The sequence below is a fragment of the Geotrypetes seraphini genome, chromosome 3 (assembly GCF_902459505.1).
Source record: "Geotrypetes seraphini chromosome 3, aGeoSer1.1, whole genome shotgun sequence".
Classification (NCBI taxonomy): Eukaryota; Metazoa; Chordata; class Amphibia; order Gymnophiona; family Dermophiidae; genus Geotrypetes; species Geotrypetes seraphini.
This window is the reverse complement of record NC_047086.1, coordinates 29,950,355-29,965,940: the sequence shown is the minus strand read 5'-3', so window position 1 is coordinate 29,965,940 and position 15,586 is coordinate 29,950,355. Positions and strand designations below refer to the sequence as shown.

General features: G+C 44.3%; 1 protein-coding gene across 2 annotated transcripts in view; it reads left to right on the top strand.

The window, feature by feature from the left end:
- BACH2 (BTB domain and CNC homolog 2) overlaps positions 1–15,586 on the top strand; it is a 491,078-nt gene that overhangs the window by 465,888 nt on the left and 9,604 nt on the right. For both annotated transcript variants that reach the window (XM_033939441.1, XM_033939442.1), the window contains exon 5: positions 8,149–8,355. In XM_033939441.1, coding sequence (XP_033795332.1) covers positions 8,149–8,355 — 207 coding nt within the window. The remainder of the gene's footprint in view (positions 1–8,148; positions 8,356–15,586) is intronic.

Sequence of the window (15,586 nt, the reverse complement as noted above, 5' to 3'; positions counted from 1 at the left end):
CAACATTCCAGCTACCGATCCAAGCAGTGAACATAAGAATAGTCTTACTGGGTCAGATCAATGGTCCATTCAGCCCAGTATCCTGTCTTCACGGTGTTCAATCCAGGTCACTAGTACCTGGCCAAAACCCCAAAAAGTAGCAACATTCCATGCTACCGATCCAAGCAGTGAACATAAGAATAGTCTTACTGGGTCAGATCAATGGTCCATTCAGCCCAGGATCCTGTCTTCATGGTGTTCAATCCAGGTCACTAGTACCTGGCCAAAACCCCAAAAAGTAGCAACATTCCATGCTACCGATCCAAGCAGTGAACATAAGAATAGTCTTACTGGGTCAGATCAATGGTCCATTCAGCCCAGTATCCTGTCTTCATGGTGTTCAATCCAGGTCACTAGTACCTGGCCAAAACCCCAAAAAGTAGCAACATTCCATGCTACCGATCCCAGGGCAAGCAGTGGCTTCTCCCATGTCTATCTCAATAAGGCAGCAGTCCTTATTCCATTTGTAGAGCTCCTGTCCTGTCCCTTATGCCGAGCTTTATTAAATACTGGTCATGACATTCGGCACCCCTTTGCAGATAGTAGAAATCAATATCTGTGCAGCTCCTAGAGCTTGTGTTAAGTGTGTGGTGCAGTGATTAAAGCTACAGCCTCAGCACCCTGAGGTTGTGGGCTCAAATCCCATGCTGTTCCTTGCGACCTTGGATAAGTTACTTAATCTCCCATTAGATTGAGTGTGAGCCCACCAGGACAGAGAGGGAAAAATGCTTTGAGTTCCTGAATGTAAACCACTTAGGCTATAAGTTTTTTTCCTAAATACCAGTGATATACCTCTACGTGTGATTCCTGTACCGACTCTACCCATCTGCAGAGCCAGCCTGCCCCTAGGCGAACTGGTTGTCCATCTATTTTGGCAGCACTTGGGGGACAGCAGGTGAGCAGTATCTTCTCTCCTCTGCTCTGTCCCTTGTGTAGAATTCCCCTCCCCCTCAAACTCTGCTGTCACTGTTTCCCAGCCCATGTCTCGAGTAGATGTGGGACCGGTGCAGGTCTTTAAATGCAAGCCTTTGCTGATACACTGCCATGTGCTGCTGTCTGAGAGGAAATATGCTGACACTGCATCTTCCTTCAAATTGGGCGAAGGAACAGCAAGGCAGAGGGGAGAAATGCTGGACTTTGCACGGGAAGAGGAGATACTGAATGGGTGGTAGGTAGGAAGGGGAAAGGGGGAAGGCTGGTCATCTGGGGGGAGGTAGAGGAGATACTGAACTATGGGGGGAGGATTAGAGAAAGGAAACAAGAGATCCTGGAGTACGGTGAGGGTTTAAGGAAGGGAATGAGAGATGCTGAAATATGGGGGTGGGAATAGGGCATTGATCTGATCCAGGACGGGGGGGGGGGGAGGGTGCATGACTGCCATAGGGAGGGGTGGTCTATCAGCCTCCCGAGTTTGTGGATTCAAGCCCAGTGCTGCTCCTTATGATCCTGGAAAAGTCATTAACCGCCCATTGTCCCAGGTACGTTAGGTAGATTGTGAGCCCAACAGGACAGATAGAGAAAAAAGCTTGAGTACCTGAATATAAAAACCACTTAGACAATCTTCATTGATAGGCGGTGTATAGAAGTGATCAGGCCGAGTGGTCATTACCCATCACACACCTAGTCCCAGGCACTGTTAAAACGAACACAAAAACAATGCTGTTATTCACACACTTCTAAAACACATGATCAGGTCCCTCCAGCTCCTCTTGGTCATCTCCAGGTCCTCCCTGACCCTCATTGGCCCTCTGGGTCTTCAGGCAGCTCCCGGTACCATTTACCAGTCTCTCCGCCAGTCCTCCACCAGGCACTTGCCAATCAATTTTGGCCAATGGTTTCAGGGTCTACAGGTTGCTTGTGCTGGGGTCTTTTGGCAGCTTCTGGTACCATTTACCAGTCTCTTCGCTGGTAACCCGCCAGTCACGAAGAGCCTAGGACTTTGGGCCACCATCAATCCCTTACTCCCCAGCCTCTTGGGTCTCCATGAGTCCTGGATACTTTTCACCAGCCCCACTTGGACTCCAGGCTCTACCAGGCAGACCAATCTATCAGGTTTACAAAGGGTGAGGTTGAAGCCAGGATTCTTCCCCTCAAGGGTTGCCTGGATCCCAAAGGAGCTTCTTGTTTTTCAGCATCCTATTTCACTCAGGGTGATTGGATAGCTCCCAGCAGCCTTTGCAAGAGCTTCATGCAAACGAGCTCCACACATCCCTACTCAGGCTCCCTCTGCTGGTTCATGACAGGAACTTCACCCTGTCACAATAAATAACTAATAAACTTGAAACCTGAAGATTCATCTAGGGCAGTGGTTCTTAAACATGTCCTGGGGGACCCCAGTCAGTTGGAATTTCAAGATATCCCTAATGAATATGCATGAGGCAAATTTGCATATCTGTTATCTCTATTATATGCAAATCTGCCTCATGCATATTCATTATCTCTAACTCCACAGGGAAGCTATTATACTCAAGATTAACAGTTTTAACATTGAAATATTTTATTAAACTATTGGTTTACCACCTGGTCACAGAAAATATTTTCACAATCATTATAAAATTACTTAAATAACCAATTACACAAGAGAAACCAAACATTCACACACTAAACACCATTCATTACATCCTCAAACTTGCAATTGTCATTTATTATATATCAATAGTTCCTTTTTCCAAAACTGCTAAATATATCAATGTGTTCACCGTTCACAGTTCATAGTGAGAGCAAGTGACATGTGGATTCCAGTTGGATTAAACATGGCATGGTGTTCATTCAAGGAGCAGAATATATGAAATGGTTAATGAATAAAGGTAGACCAGCAGACCAAGATAAAAGCTTTGAAAGTTAGAAGTAAGATCTTAAATTTAATTCTTTTTTTTCAACAGGTGGGCTCAATTTAATTTATCATGGGTCTGGTTAAGGCAAATTTTGGAAAAGGAGCTAATTTGTGTTTGCCATGACCAAAGGGTTTTCGTGTTCTTTTATCCTGAAGACGTAGAGAATGCTGTGAAGATTAGGAAAACAAACTCCTACTTTAATGCAGTCTGAATTGTTCTTTTTAGACAGCAAAATGTGAAAAAATGCAGAAGGGAACGAAGACTTCATTTTACAAGGCACTATGGGAGCAGCTGGGCACAGTAGGTTCCTGGGGGAAGCCACTGCTTGCCCTAGGATCGATAGCTTGGAATGATGCTACTATTTGAGTTTCTCCAGGTACTTGTGACTAGGATTCTGGGCTAGATGGACCATTGATCTGACTCAGTATGGCTATTTTTATGTTATATTTCATAGCAGTGTTTCTCAACCTTTTTAAGCCAAAAAAAACCCTAAGTCTAACAAATACCAACCGAGTACTCCCGCCCAAGCTCCACCCCAGACCTGCCCTAACTCCGCCCCTGACTTCACCCCCACAATACTAATTGTAATGCAATTTCTTCCTTCCATTTTTCATATACACACAATATAATCCTATTAATATATAATAGTAAACACAAAATTTAAAAAAATCACAGAGCACACTGTATGCAGAGAAAATGTTAATTATCATTTATATTCAGGTTTTTTCCCCAAAGATGTCAAGGCAGACGACTTTAAGATATGCAATGTCACCTCAGTAACAACTATAGAGAAATAGACAAATATAATGCAAAATATAGACAGCAGATATGCATTCTCAAAACTGACACATTTTGATCACTAAATTAAAAATAAAATCATTTTTCTTACCTTTGTTATCTGATGATTTCATGAGTCTCTGGTTGCACTTCCTTCTGACTGTGCATCCAATATTTCTTTCTTTCTGCCTCCTGCATGCTTCCTCTCCTCCAGACCTCATTCCGTTCCCCAACCAACATCTCTTTCTGTCCCTCTATGAATCCAACTTTTCTTCCTCTCTCATCTCCCAGATCATTTTTCACCATGGCCCTCCAGCCCCATGCCCATTTCTCCTTCTATCACCCCTCTCCAACACCATGCCACATCTCTCCCTCCATCACTATGCCCAGCATTCCTCCCCCTTGCATCCCCTTCAATCTATCCCTCTCTTCCCTCTCCACCACTATATCCAACATTTCTCCTTCTCATCCTTCTATTCCCCATGCATCTCTACCTCACTCCTCTCTGCCCAATTTTCCTCTTCCTTTCCCCATGTGCATCATCTCTTTCCCTCTCACTCACACAATTTTCCCTTTCTATTCCCTCCCTCCTTCCTTCCTGTGTCCCAAGTTAGTGCCCCTATCTTCCTCCCTCCCTTGTGTAAAATGGCCGCGTTTACTGTTTTTCCTATTAATGCCCCCTCCCTTCCTTCTGTGTTCCGAGTTCATGCCCCCTCCCCCTCACTGCCTTCTAACTTTTGTCCCACCCCCTTCCATCCCCCGAAGCCGACCCGTGCCGAAGCCTGCCTGCCCCCAAACTGACCCGCCGCCGATTCCTCTTCCTCTACCTCACCCCCCCCCATCTGCTGCCGCCACCTGCCAACTCCATTCAATTATCCCCCGCCGCAACTCCAGGCAAGAAAGGGCCAGGCGTGTGCAGCGATTGCACGCCGCCAGCCCACAAGCTTTACCCCCCCCCCCCCCCGATGTCAGTTCCCTCCAACATCAGCTGCACATTGTGATTCTCAGTATGTCACACATGTGAGCCTTATGGTATCTGTCAGGTGTGTTAAAACAGAAGAAAGATGGAAAACTACTGATCTAGATTATAGGATTTTGCTTATGTTTGTATAGAATTAATGCTCAGAGCTCCTACATGAAAACAATGAATGTAAATTGTTTTCCTTTATTTTCCTGCTAGGAAATGGCCTTTGGTTTAGTGTTTTTGTAAGGCTAGGCACTGGATACTGGATGTGAGGACACTGGGTTCTTCAGAGTTTCCATGGCTGTGTTTTCTGGACTTTGCATTCTCTTTAGCTTAGTGGCCATGGTTTTCACCTTGACTTGATCACAGTTATTTCTGGACATTTTTATGTAAATATTACCCAAGCCACTGTACTGGGAAGTGAAAGTCACCCTGCACTGTCAACGCTGGTCTCCTTAGTGCTAAGCACACTTTGCTCCCTACCAAGCAGAAACTAGTCTTGGTTTGGTGTCATATCATAGATAGTTTGTGCCCCCTAGTGGGCTGCTGTAGATTGCAAGACATGGTAATCATTTTATCTATGGTATTATGATTTCTGTAATGAATAATGCTTTTTGATCTTTTTTACTCATGGTTATATTTATGTTTATTAAAAACTTTATATACCGCTAATATAGCCAAAAAGGATCCAAGCGGTTTACAATATATATAATTCAAAACAATTTTGAAAAGAACTCCATTCAGAATAAAAAAGAAATAAAGGTGGTGGGGGGGGGTTTGTTTTTTTTTTCCTAAACATAATCTTCTTAATTCATTAATACAAACTAAAAATTTTATTAAAAATGAGCAAAATACAAACTGCAGTTATTGTAGCTTTGATGATTTGATTGTATAAAACGTACACCTCAGAAACATTGTTCGCCCTTCATGTACTCCCAATGAGGTTAGCTTCCTGGCAGACTCCAAAATACTTGTCCAACACTTTCAGCTCAAGGAGCTTGGCTGGCGTCATACTCCAGCTCTCATTTTGTAAGGAAAGTAAGTAAAAGTAAGAGGAAAAGAAGGCCGCTTTGGTTCTCAAAAGTAGTAGCTGAAAAGGTAAGGAAAAAGAGGTTAGCTTTCATAAATTACCAAAAAAAATCACAGACAGGCTAAAATATCTGGAAAAGTTAAGAGAGGCTGGTCAAATAGTTAGGACAGCAAATATGCAAATGGAAGAAAAAAAATAGCCAATGAGAGGTACTGGTGACCCCACCAAGAGGACGTCCTTGGTCCCCACTCGACATGTCACTGCGCATGATTAGATCCCTAGCTAAGTTTCTGGATGCTCCCTCACTTAACATTTTAATTCATTCATTAATCATTTCAAAATTGGATTACTGCAATTCGCTTTATAAAGGAATCACACAAAAAGGAAATTAGAATATTACAACTAATACAAAATATTGCAATAAAAATCATCACAGGTAAAAGAAAATTTGACCATATCACAGCATTACTAAAGAACGCGCATTGGCTTCCTATCAACCATAGAATAACTTATAAACAGGCGCTCATCACATTTAAAGTTTCACAATTCAATGTGCCATTATTTCTAGACCGAGTCATTATTCCGTATTCTCCTTCCCGCTCCTTACGATCTGAGGACAAAAATCTACTTACTACTCCCTCCCTACGAATTATAAATGCTAGCCGTACCACACTCTTCTCTATTACTGCTCCCCAAATGTGGAACCTACTACCAGCTCAGGTAAGAGAAGAAAAGAACCTCAAAAAATTTAAATCAAAACTAAAAAGTTTCTTGTATAGAGACGCCTTTAATTTATTTGCCTTTAGCTGAGTTACTGTTTCCATTTGAAGTAGGCAAATACTGATCTAATATAATATAACTCCTATTGTTTTATCCTGATTTGTTCTCTTTCCTATATCAAATTGTAGTTCTCCAATTTCCCTATGAAATATATGTCTGTCTATCCCTTTATTGTATGTCTCCCTCTTTTAAAAATAATAATAATTTTGTTTTGTTTATTGTTCATCGCTTTGTAATCTTTGAAAAAAGCAATTTTATCAAATATGAAATAAACTTGATAGACCACTTATAGCCAGTAGTTTACGTTCAGGTACTCAAGTATTTCTCCCTATCTGTCTTGGTGGGCCCACAATCTGACATTGGTTTATTTTAGTTCATATACCACCCTTCCGGATAACAGAGCGGTTTACAAAACTTATAAACCATGCAATAAAATGATTCACTAATAACAAAAAAAAAAACCCTAAACATACAGAAATAAATTAAAATCAGGAAGAAAAAAAAATGTACCTGGGGCAATGGTGTTAAGTGACTTGCCCAGGATCACAAGGAGCAGCGCTGGACTTGAACCTGCACCCTCAGGGTGTTGAGGCAGCAGCCCCTAATCACTAGGCCACTCCTCCACTCCAGTAACAGTAGTAGTTCCTTCAAGGATCAGGTGGATGACCATTTGACCTCCAATGTCTGTACCATAGAGCTCTAGTGGCCCTGTTGATCCTGGAGAAGACTAGATGATTCTTTGCTGGTGGTACACTTTTTGTATGGTTCCCCATACGAACTAACCAAAAATGATATTGATCAGTAGCTCTAGGGACCATTTTCTTAAATCTGAAGATGGGACCTATGTGTAAGTGAAGGTTTCTGTACCATACTGAATAACCAATGAACGATCTAGACTAGAGCCACTACCTAGAATGCAAGTTTCAAGAATTTAAGCTTCCAAATTTTGATATGTGTAGGTTTTGGCTTTCCAACCTGTAAAACTCAACTGAAACTCATTTGGGTGATGCCTTCGTAGTAAGAACCATTCTCTGTTCCCTACACGACCGGCTTAACCTATAGACCAGGTGCCAGTGCTAAAGGATGCCAAACACTTGGGGCCATGACGTCACCGGCCTATAAATTAAGCTTATTTTGTTGCTTGAACACGTCTGTCCTCCTCCTTCATAGGCCAACTGCAGTAAGGGGGGAGGGCCAGCATCAGAGGAGGGAAGTTCTGCATTTCCCTCCTCGGATGCTACTGCTCAACACTGATGCTGGACGTCCCTCCTTGTGGCAACTGTCCTATGAAGCTGCATCCTGCCAGGATTGGGCAGTAGCGTTGGAGGAGGGAGGAGGGAACCGACCAGAGGACAGGGCATGACTAGGGGACGGGGCAGGCCATGGGCCAGGGCGCTGTAATCTCTTGAGCCGGCCCTGCTTCCCCACACCATTTGCCTCCCTCAGACACACCAGAACTGGACTTTTCAAATGATGATCTTTCATTGAATGTCTTCAGAAAATGTGTAAAGAAACAAAAGGCAGTGAACCAGTTTTAGGTGAAGAAAGACATGGTAAATACAAATTGATAATGCACATGAAAACTCAAGACTATTTGCAAAAATGGAATTTGATTTCTTAAGCTTATTTGGAATTTAGAATTATCTTGATGCACCGATTTTGCCACTACAAAAACATATTTTAGCCAAAGGATATGTATATATTTTTTTTGTTATTTTTTATAGGTCAAACTTCCCTTTCCCGTTGATCAAATCACAGATCTTCCAAGGAATGATTTCCAGATGATGATAAAGATGCACAAACTAACCTCAGAACAGCTGGAGTTTATCCACGATGTGCGCCGGCGTAGCAAAAATAGGATCGCGGCACAGCGCTGCCGCAAGAGGAAACTGGACTGTATTCAGAACCTAGAATGTGAAATCCGCAAACTGGTGAGTGCCTCCTCTTCTCTGACTGGCGGTATCTCTAAATGACGGTGAAACGGCTGAATTTTAAGATTTTGGTGTCTGCAGGCCCAGATTCTATAAATGACGCCTAAAGTGCGGTGCCTAGATCGGTGCGCCTAACTTAATTTTTTTAAACTGGCTTAATCAATGCTGCTAATTGAAAGCACCATTAAAAAAAAAACCAACCAGTTTTAAAATATGAATTTGCCGGTTTGCACCTACCAGGAAGTAGGCGTGGTTAGGGGATGGATTTTGGGTGTGGTTTGACTTAGGCTTCGGCCGGCACCTAACTTAGGCGCAGTCATGTAGGCCAAGAAAGCCCTAGCCTAAATGGCAATGGGCCTAAGGCTTCAACGCCTATTGCTGCCTAAAACCGCGTAGGCGGCACTAGGTGTGATTCTATAAATGATGCCTAAAGGACAATTGACAGTCGCGCTCAACGGCGTCTAGGAGTTAGGCGCCATTTATAGAATCAGGGCTTAAATGTACACAGCATTCTGCCTTCCTTTCTCCCCTCTCTCCGCACAGCCAGCAGCACCCTTCCCTTTTTCTCATTCCTCATTTCCAATTTCCTCTTTTTGCCTCTTTACATCGGTGGCTGTGGATTCCCACCCAGCATGAGCTGCATTCTTCATACTATTACTCCCAAGAGCCTGCTTTGCTACGATTCCTGCCTACCATGCAGGTTGGCTCCCATGCTTCCAGCTGCCTAAAGGGTTGACGAGCACCAGCATGTATACTTTATCGCTCCCAGTATGGCAGGGTATCGCAAACTGTGTGCCCTGGCCCGAGATTCCAGGTGCGCCGTGAAACGCCTGGGAGGAGGAGAGGCGCCAGCTGTGCCCACAGGACATGCCTCTCGCGGCGAGAGGCACATCCTGTAGGCAATCAGCTGGCGCCGGCGCCTCTCCTTCTCCCCGCGCCGTCTGGAGGGCCTTCGCGTGTGCACGTGATGTCATTGCATTGATGTCTGCGCAGTTCTGGATGCCCTTGAGCCGCAAGATACCATGTTTACTGTGCTGCGGCTTCGCAAAGTTTGCGAGACACTGCAGTATAGAAATATAACTTAGGCATATTTGTTGAAGAAATTATGGGCCTTGGGGCCAATAGGACAGGGAGAGCCAGGACTAGAAACGGGGGTGGGGGGGGGAATAGGGCAGCTGTCCCAAGCATCAAGGAACAATGGGTGTTGGATCAGCCTCCTTCTTGAAGCAGTGCCTGCTCCGATTCCCCTCCCCCTCCTCAAGAATCAGCTGCGGGAGAAGCGGGCACTCTGTCAGGCCCCCCCTCTCCTGTTGTCATCTCACAGTACGAGCTGCGAGATTTTGCCACTCTTTTTCCTGAAACTAGCAGTAGCATCAGAGAACGTTTGAACAACTGCTGCTTCCACTCACCGCTGTGCACCCTGACCCTGCAGTGGGCAGCAGGAGAAGCAGTCAATCTCATGAAAAGAGTCACAAAACCTCACCGCTCTTACCATGAGACTGGCCCTGCAGACAGCGGGAGAAGAGTCCTGACTGAGTAAAACACTGGCCCTGCTGCTGAGAGAGAGCGATCGGAGCCAGCTAAGGAAGAAAGAGGAGAGAAAAGGGCAGATGGGGACGATAAGAAAAAGAAATGGAAGGAGACAGCAGGGGAGAGAATAACCTCTGGAAGGAGGAAGAGGGAACAGTATTAGGAGATACCGCACCTTGAGTATTGTATGTAATTTTGGTCATCGCACCTCAAAAAAGATATATTGGAACTGGAAAAGGTGCAGAGAAGGGCAGCCAAAATCATGAATGGTGTGAACTTCTCTCCTTTGAGGAAAGAGGTCTCTTGAGATTTGAGAAGAGTCAGCTGAGGGGAGATTTGATAGAGGTCTATAAAATCCTGAATGGAGTGGAATGGGTGAACGCCAAAAGGACTAGAGACTAGGGGACACTCTATGAAGTTATATAGTAATACTTTTGAAACAAATAGAAGAAAATATTTTTTTTTTTTTCACTCCACACATAGCAGTTAATGTAAGTAATGCCAAAGGTTCATCAGTATCCTGTTTCCAACGGTAGCCAATCCAGGTTACAAGTACCTGGCAAGATCCCAAAGACTAAAGCAGTGTGGCGCAGTGGTTAAAGCTACAGCCCCAGCACCCTGAGGTTCTGGGTTCAAACCCACGCTGCTCCTTGTGACCTTGGGCCAGTCACTTAATCCCCCCCCCCCACATTGCCCTAGGTACATTAGATAGATCGTGAGCCCACCGGAACAGACAGGGAAAAATGCTTGAGTTCCTGAATAAATCAACGTAAACTGTTCTCAGCTCCCCTGGGAGAATGGTATAGAAAATTGAATAAATAAGTAAATATCTTAGGAGCAGACAGAGACCACTATTAAGGTACAGCTAGGAAAAGCCACCTCTTATCCCTAGGGTAGGTAGTGTGGTATTTATTTTTGAAATTTCTATACCGTTTTTATCCAAAACGGTTCACAAGGAGTTACATACATAAAATGTTAAAAGTCTCTACAAAATAAAAAAAATAAAACAGACATATTCAGTCTAGCATAAAATCAGTTGCTCGGAAAAAATGCATCAACAAATAGTTGAGTCTTCAACATTTCCCTAAAAGAATTCCTTTCCACATTTTCGAATCTGGCCAACAAGGCCATTCCATGGCTTGACTCCCGCACATGTAAAAGTCCTGGCGTTCGTATTTTGCAGTTTCTTGGGATTCTGCCCAAGGTGCGCTTCCTTTTCCACCCCTCCTTACTAGTAACATCGTTTTTCTTTCTTCCCCTCCCCCCCTCCACATCATTCCCAGCCAGCAGCTGCCCCTTCTTTCTTTCCCCAGCCCCTGTTCCCATTCCCACCCTCACCCATTCAGCTGCTGTGCTCCCATTACAACAAGATAGAGTGGGGCTGTGCCCGTCACAACGAGCCCGTGGCATGAGCAGCCTCCCCGGCACTGTGCCCCTCTTCGCTTCCACTTCCTGCCTCATTCCCAGGCTTGCAGCACCAAGCTGTCCTTGAGGCAGGCAAACTCCTGATCACTCACAGGCAGGTAATACATACCAGCCTTCTCTTTCTTCTAGCATGTGGGCTGCGTGTGATGTCATTTCCTGCTAGCTGCAAGTGCAGCAGAGGTAAGGGCTAGGGTGCGGCAGGCAGGGAAGTGTTTTATTGCGTGCTGGCTTGCAGGGAAAGGAGGATTATGTTTGCTTGTTTTGAACGTGGGAACTGCTCTTCTCCAGACAGCTTTTCTTAGGGTTACCATTTATTTATTTAGATTCAGATCTCATCCTCCCCAGAGAGCTCAGGTTATAGGTTAACATTCAGTGTCACAATATCATATTACATAGGGTGACAATAATAGTACATATGGCTCCAGAAAAAGGAGGACGGATTGAGACATCTGGGTTTTACTTCCACCGAACGCAATGGAAGTAAGGAGGATAGATCACTGGTCTCCAACTCAAACCCTTTGCAGGGCCACATTTTGGATTTGTAGGTACTTGGAGGTCCGCAGAAAAAATAGTTAATGTCTTATTAAAGAAATGACAATTTTGCTTGAGGTAAAACTTTTTATAGCAGGGCTGCCCAAGTCCGGTTCTCGAGATCTACAGGCAGGCCAGGTTTTCTGGATATCCACAATGAATATGCATGAGAGAGATTTGCCTGCATTGCCTTCTTACATAGTAACATAGTAGATGACGGCAGATAAAGACCCGAATGGTCCATCCAGTCTGCCCAACCTGATTCAATTTACATTTTTTAAATGTTTTCTTCTTAACTATTTCTGGGGAAGAATCCAAAACTCTACCCGGTACTGTGCTTGGGTTCAAACTGCCAAAATCTCCGTCAAAACCTACTCCAGCCCATCTACACCCTCCCAGCCATTTAAGCCCTCCCTATCTCATCCTGCCCCAAACGGCCATATACAGACAGACACAGACCATGCAAGTCTGCCCTGTACTGGCCTTAGTTCAATATTTAATATTATTTTCTGATTCTAGATTCTCTGTGTTCATCCCACGCTTCTTTGAACTCCATCACCGTTTTCCTCTCCACCACCTCTCTCGGGAGCACATTCCAGGCATCCACCACCCTCTCTGTAAAGTAGAATTTCCTAACATTGCTCTTGAATCTAGCACCCCTCAACCTCAAATTATGTCCTCTGGTTTTACCATTTTCTTTTCTCTGGAAAATATTTTGTTCTACGTTAATACTCTTCAAGTATTTGAACGTCTGAATCATATCTCCCCTGTCCCTCTTTTCCTCTAGGGCAGGGGTAAGGAACTCCAGTCCTCGAGAGCCGTATTCCAGTTGGATTTTCAGGATTTCCCCAACGAATATGCATGAGATCTATTTGCATGCACTGCTTTCAATGCATATTCATTGGGGAAATCCTGAAAACCTGACTGGAATACGGCTCTTGAGGACCGGAGTTCCCTACCCCTGCTCTAGGGTATACATATTCAGGGCTTCCAGTCTCCCCTCATACGTCTTCTGGCGCAAGCCTCCTATCATTTTTGTCGTCCTCCTCTGGACTGCTTCAAGTCTTCTTACGCCCTTCGCCTGACACGGTCTCCAAAACTGTGTTGGTGCTGCCTCCAAATTTGTGCCATGTTTGGTGGATTGTCTAATTTGCCTAGTACTAGGTCCAGCCTTGGATTGGCCACCATTAGAAACAGGACAGTAGCTAAATAAACCTTTCATTTGACCCAGTCTGGCAACTCTTATGTTCTTTTGAGGGAGGAAATATGAAAAAGAGAGCAAACTTCCAAAGGGATAAGGGGAGAATATCCCGAGGGAGTATGAGAAAGGGAAAAGAGTACACGGAGGGTTAGCAATGGGAAGAGCTTTTAGAGATGGAGGGGAATGAGTGTCTGGAGGGGGAGACAAGTACATAGGATCTCTAAGGGAGTGAAAGGGATGGGCAAACTGGATCAGTCATATTCTGCGAGAGGCAGTGAGCGATGGAGTTACTCCTGGATAATCAAAGCCAAGACCTGTGCGGACTTCAGCTTTGAATATCCGATTAAGTTTCAAGTTTATTTAAGCTTTAATTACCAAAGCGGTGTACATTATACAAAATTTATAATAAAAGAAAGATTTTAAAACACAAGTAACATAGGGAAAAGAACGGGAAACATTTCATAAAAATAAAAGGAAGGGTGATGGGAGGAACGAAAGGGAGAGGGGAATTATCTAAAATGTGCCCGTTGTCTGAGTCTCATATGCGTTTAGTCCTAGCTATAAATCTCACAAACATCTATAAAAAGAAAAGTTTTGAGACTGGATTTGAACTTTTCTAGGGTTGTTCTCTTGTCTCAGGCCCAAAGGAAGGGCGTTCCACAAAGTAGGCGCAACCATTGAATAAATAGTCTTGCGTGTGGTATCAGAAAATAATTGTCAGACCGAGGGGACTGCTAGAAGATGCTGCTGTGATGAACGAAGAGAACCTGAAGATTCATATGGGATCAGCAGCCGATCAAGGGATCAAAGGGGTGGGATTGGTTCGGACTGTGAAAACAACGAAAAGAATACATAGCTCTTAAGTCAATTTTCAGCACTTAAGTAGTCATGGGCTAGTATATAAAATTAGGACATACAGTAAAACCTTGGTTTGCAAGTGTAAAACATTTGATTAAATTTTAACTTTATAAACAAGCGATGTCTTGCAATACAAGTACATACAGTATACCCATATCACAACTGAGCGATGGTTCTTCTCTCTCTGACGCGGCGGGAGTATAGTGTCGAGTGCTCCCTCTAAGCGGGCGGGTGTTGTGAGCAAACTTTTTTCGCTGTGAGCTAAAAATATCGGGCGCCAGCAAGTTATGAGCCAACTCGCCCGATTCTCCTCTCGCCGCCCTGCCATCTGCCGTACGCCGTGCGCTGTGACGAGAAACTTGTGCGCTGCGATGTAATATTTTGTGCGCCAGCACACGCCAGCGCAGCTTAGCGGGAACACTGATGTCTGTTCTAAACAAGCGAGGTGTTGCAATACGAGTACGTATAATATTTTGTATCAAAGTTTTTGGGTTGTGGAACGAATCGTCTGAGTTTCCAATATTTCTTATGGGAAATTCGCTTTGATATACGAGTGTTTTGGATTACAAGCATGGTTTCGGAACGAATTATGCTCGCAAACCAAGGTTGTTGGGGTATTTTTTGTAGTTCTTTATTCATTTTCAAAACTTATGCAAAGCGCAAATAAAGTATATACAATCAGAAGAAAAACATATAAACAGCACTTATCTTCAAACAAATAATAAACAAAATACTTTACTCCCCCCTCCCTGGATGTGTATAAAGATCATCAAAGAATTAAAGGTTCATCAATTAATCAGTTTACTGTACTTCTGTGCAGTAAACCTGGCCGCTTAAGAGCTGAGTATCAGCACTTAAGTGGCCAAATACTGACTCCGCCCCCAGAATGCCCCCAACATAGCCAGCCTTGAGTTACATGCTGACTGCAAATTTCAACAGCACTTAGCTAATTAACTGCCACTGAAAATTTGCTTCTAGCTCCGACTAAACAATTTAACTGGTCAGCGGCTGACTAAGTCACTTTGAATATCAACCCCTTGGTCTTCATCTGCGTTAGTTTTTCTGTGCTCCTAAGAGTGGAAAGAGGGAGCAGTTGAGTTTATGTGAAAAGTGTTTTTCTATGCTTCTAGGAGTGCTTGGAGGGAGGAAGGGAGGGGCTGCAAAGGAGGAGAGAGAAGGCGGTGGGAAGGAGGAAGAGTGTTTGGAGGGAGGAAGGGAGGGGCTGCAAAGGAGGAGAGTGAAGGGAGAGAGAGAAGGCGGTGGGAAGGGGGAAGAGTGTTTGGAGGGAGGAAGGGAGGGGCTTCAAAGGAGGAGAGTGAAGGGAGAGAGAGGAGGTGGTGGGAAGGGGGAAGAGTGTTTGGAGGGAGGGAGATGGGAGGGAGAAGCAGTATTATTTGACATGAGAAAGTATGAAGCAGGAAAGACTCTGTAATGAATGGGACGGGATGAAAAGAAGGGAATGAGGCATGATGTGTGGGGTCTGGACTCTGGAGGAGCCTAGGAAGGGGCCGAGAGACAGGGAACCGTAGCAGTGGAAATGGAACTGGGGAAGAGCTGAAAGGGGAGTGAGAAGCTGAATTGGGGGTGAGAGAAAGAAGAAAGGGGCTTGAGATGGCAAGAGAGATTGAATCAAAAGGGATAGAGGGAAGTGGGAGTCAGAATGTGGATGAACATTGGAGGTTAAGT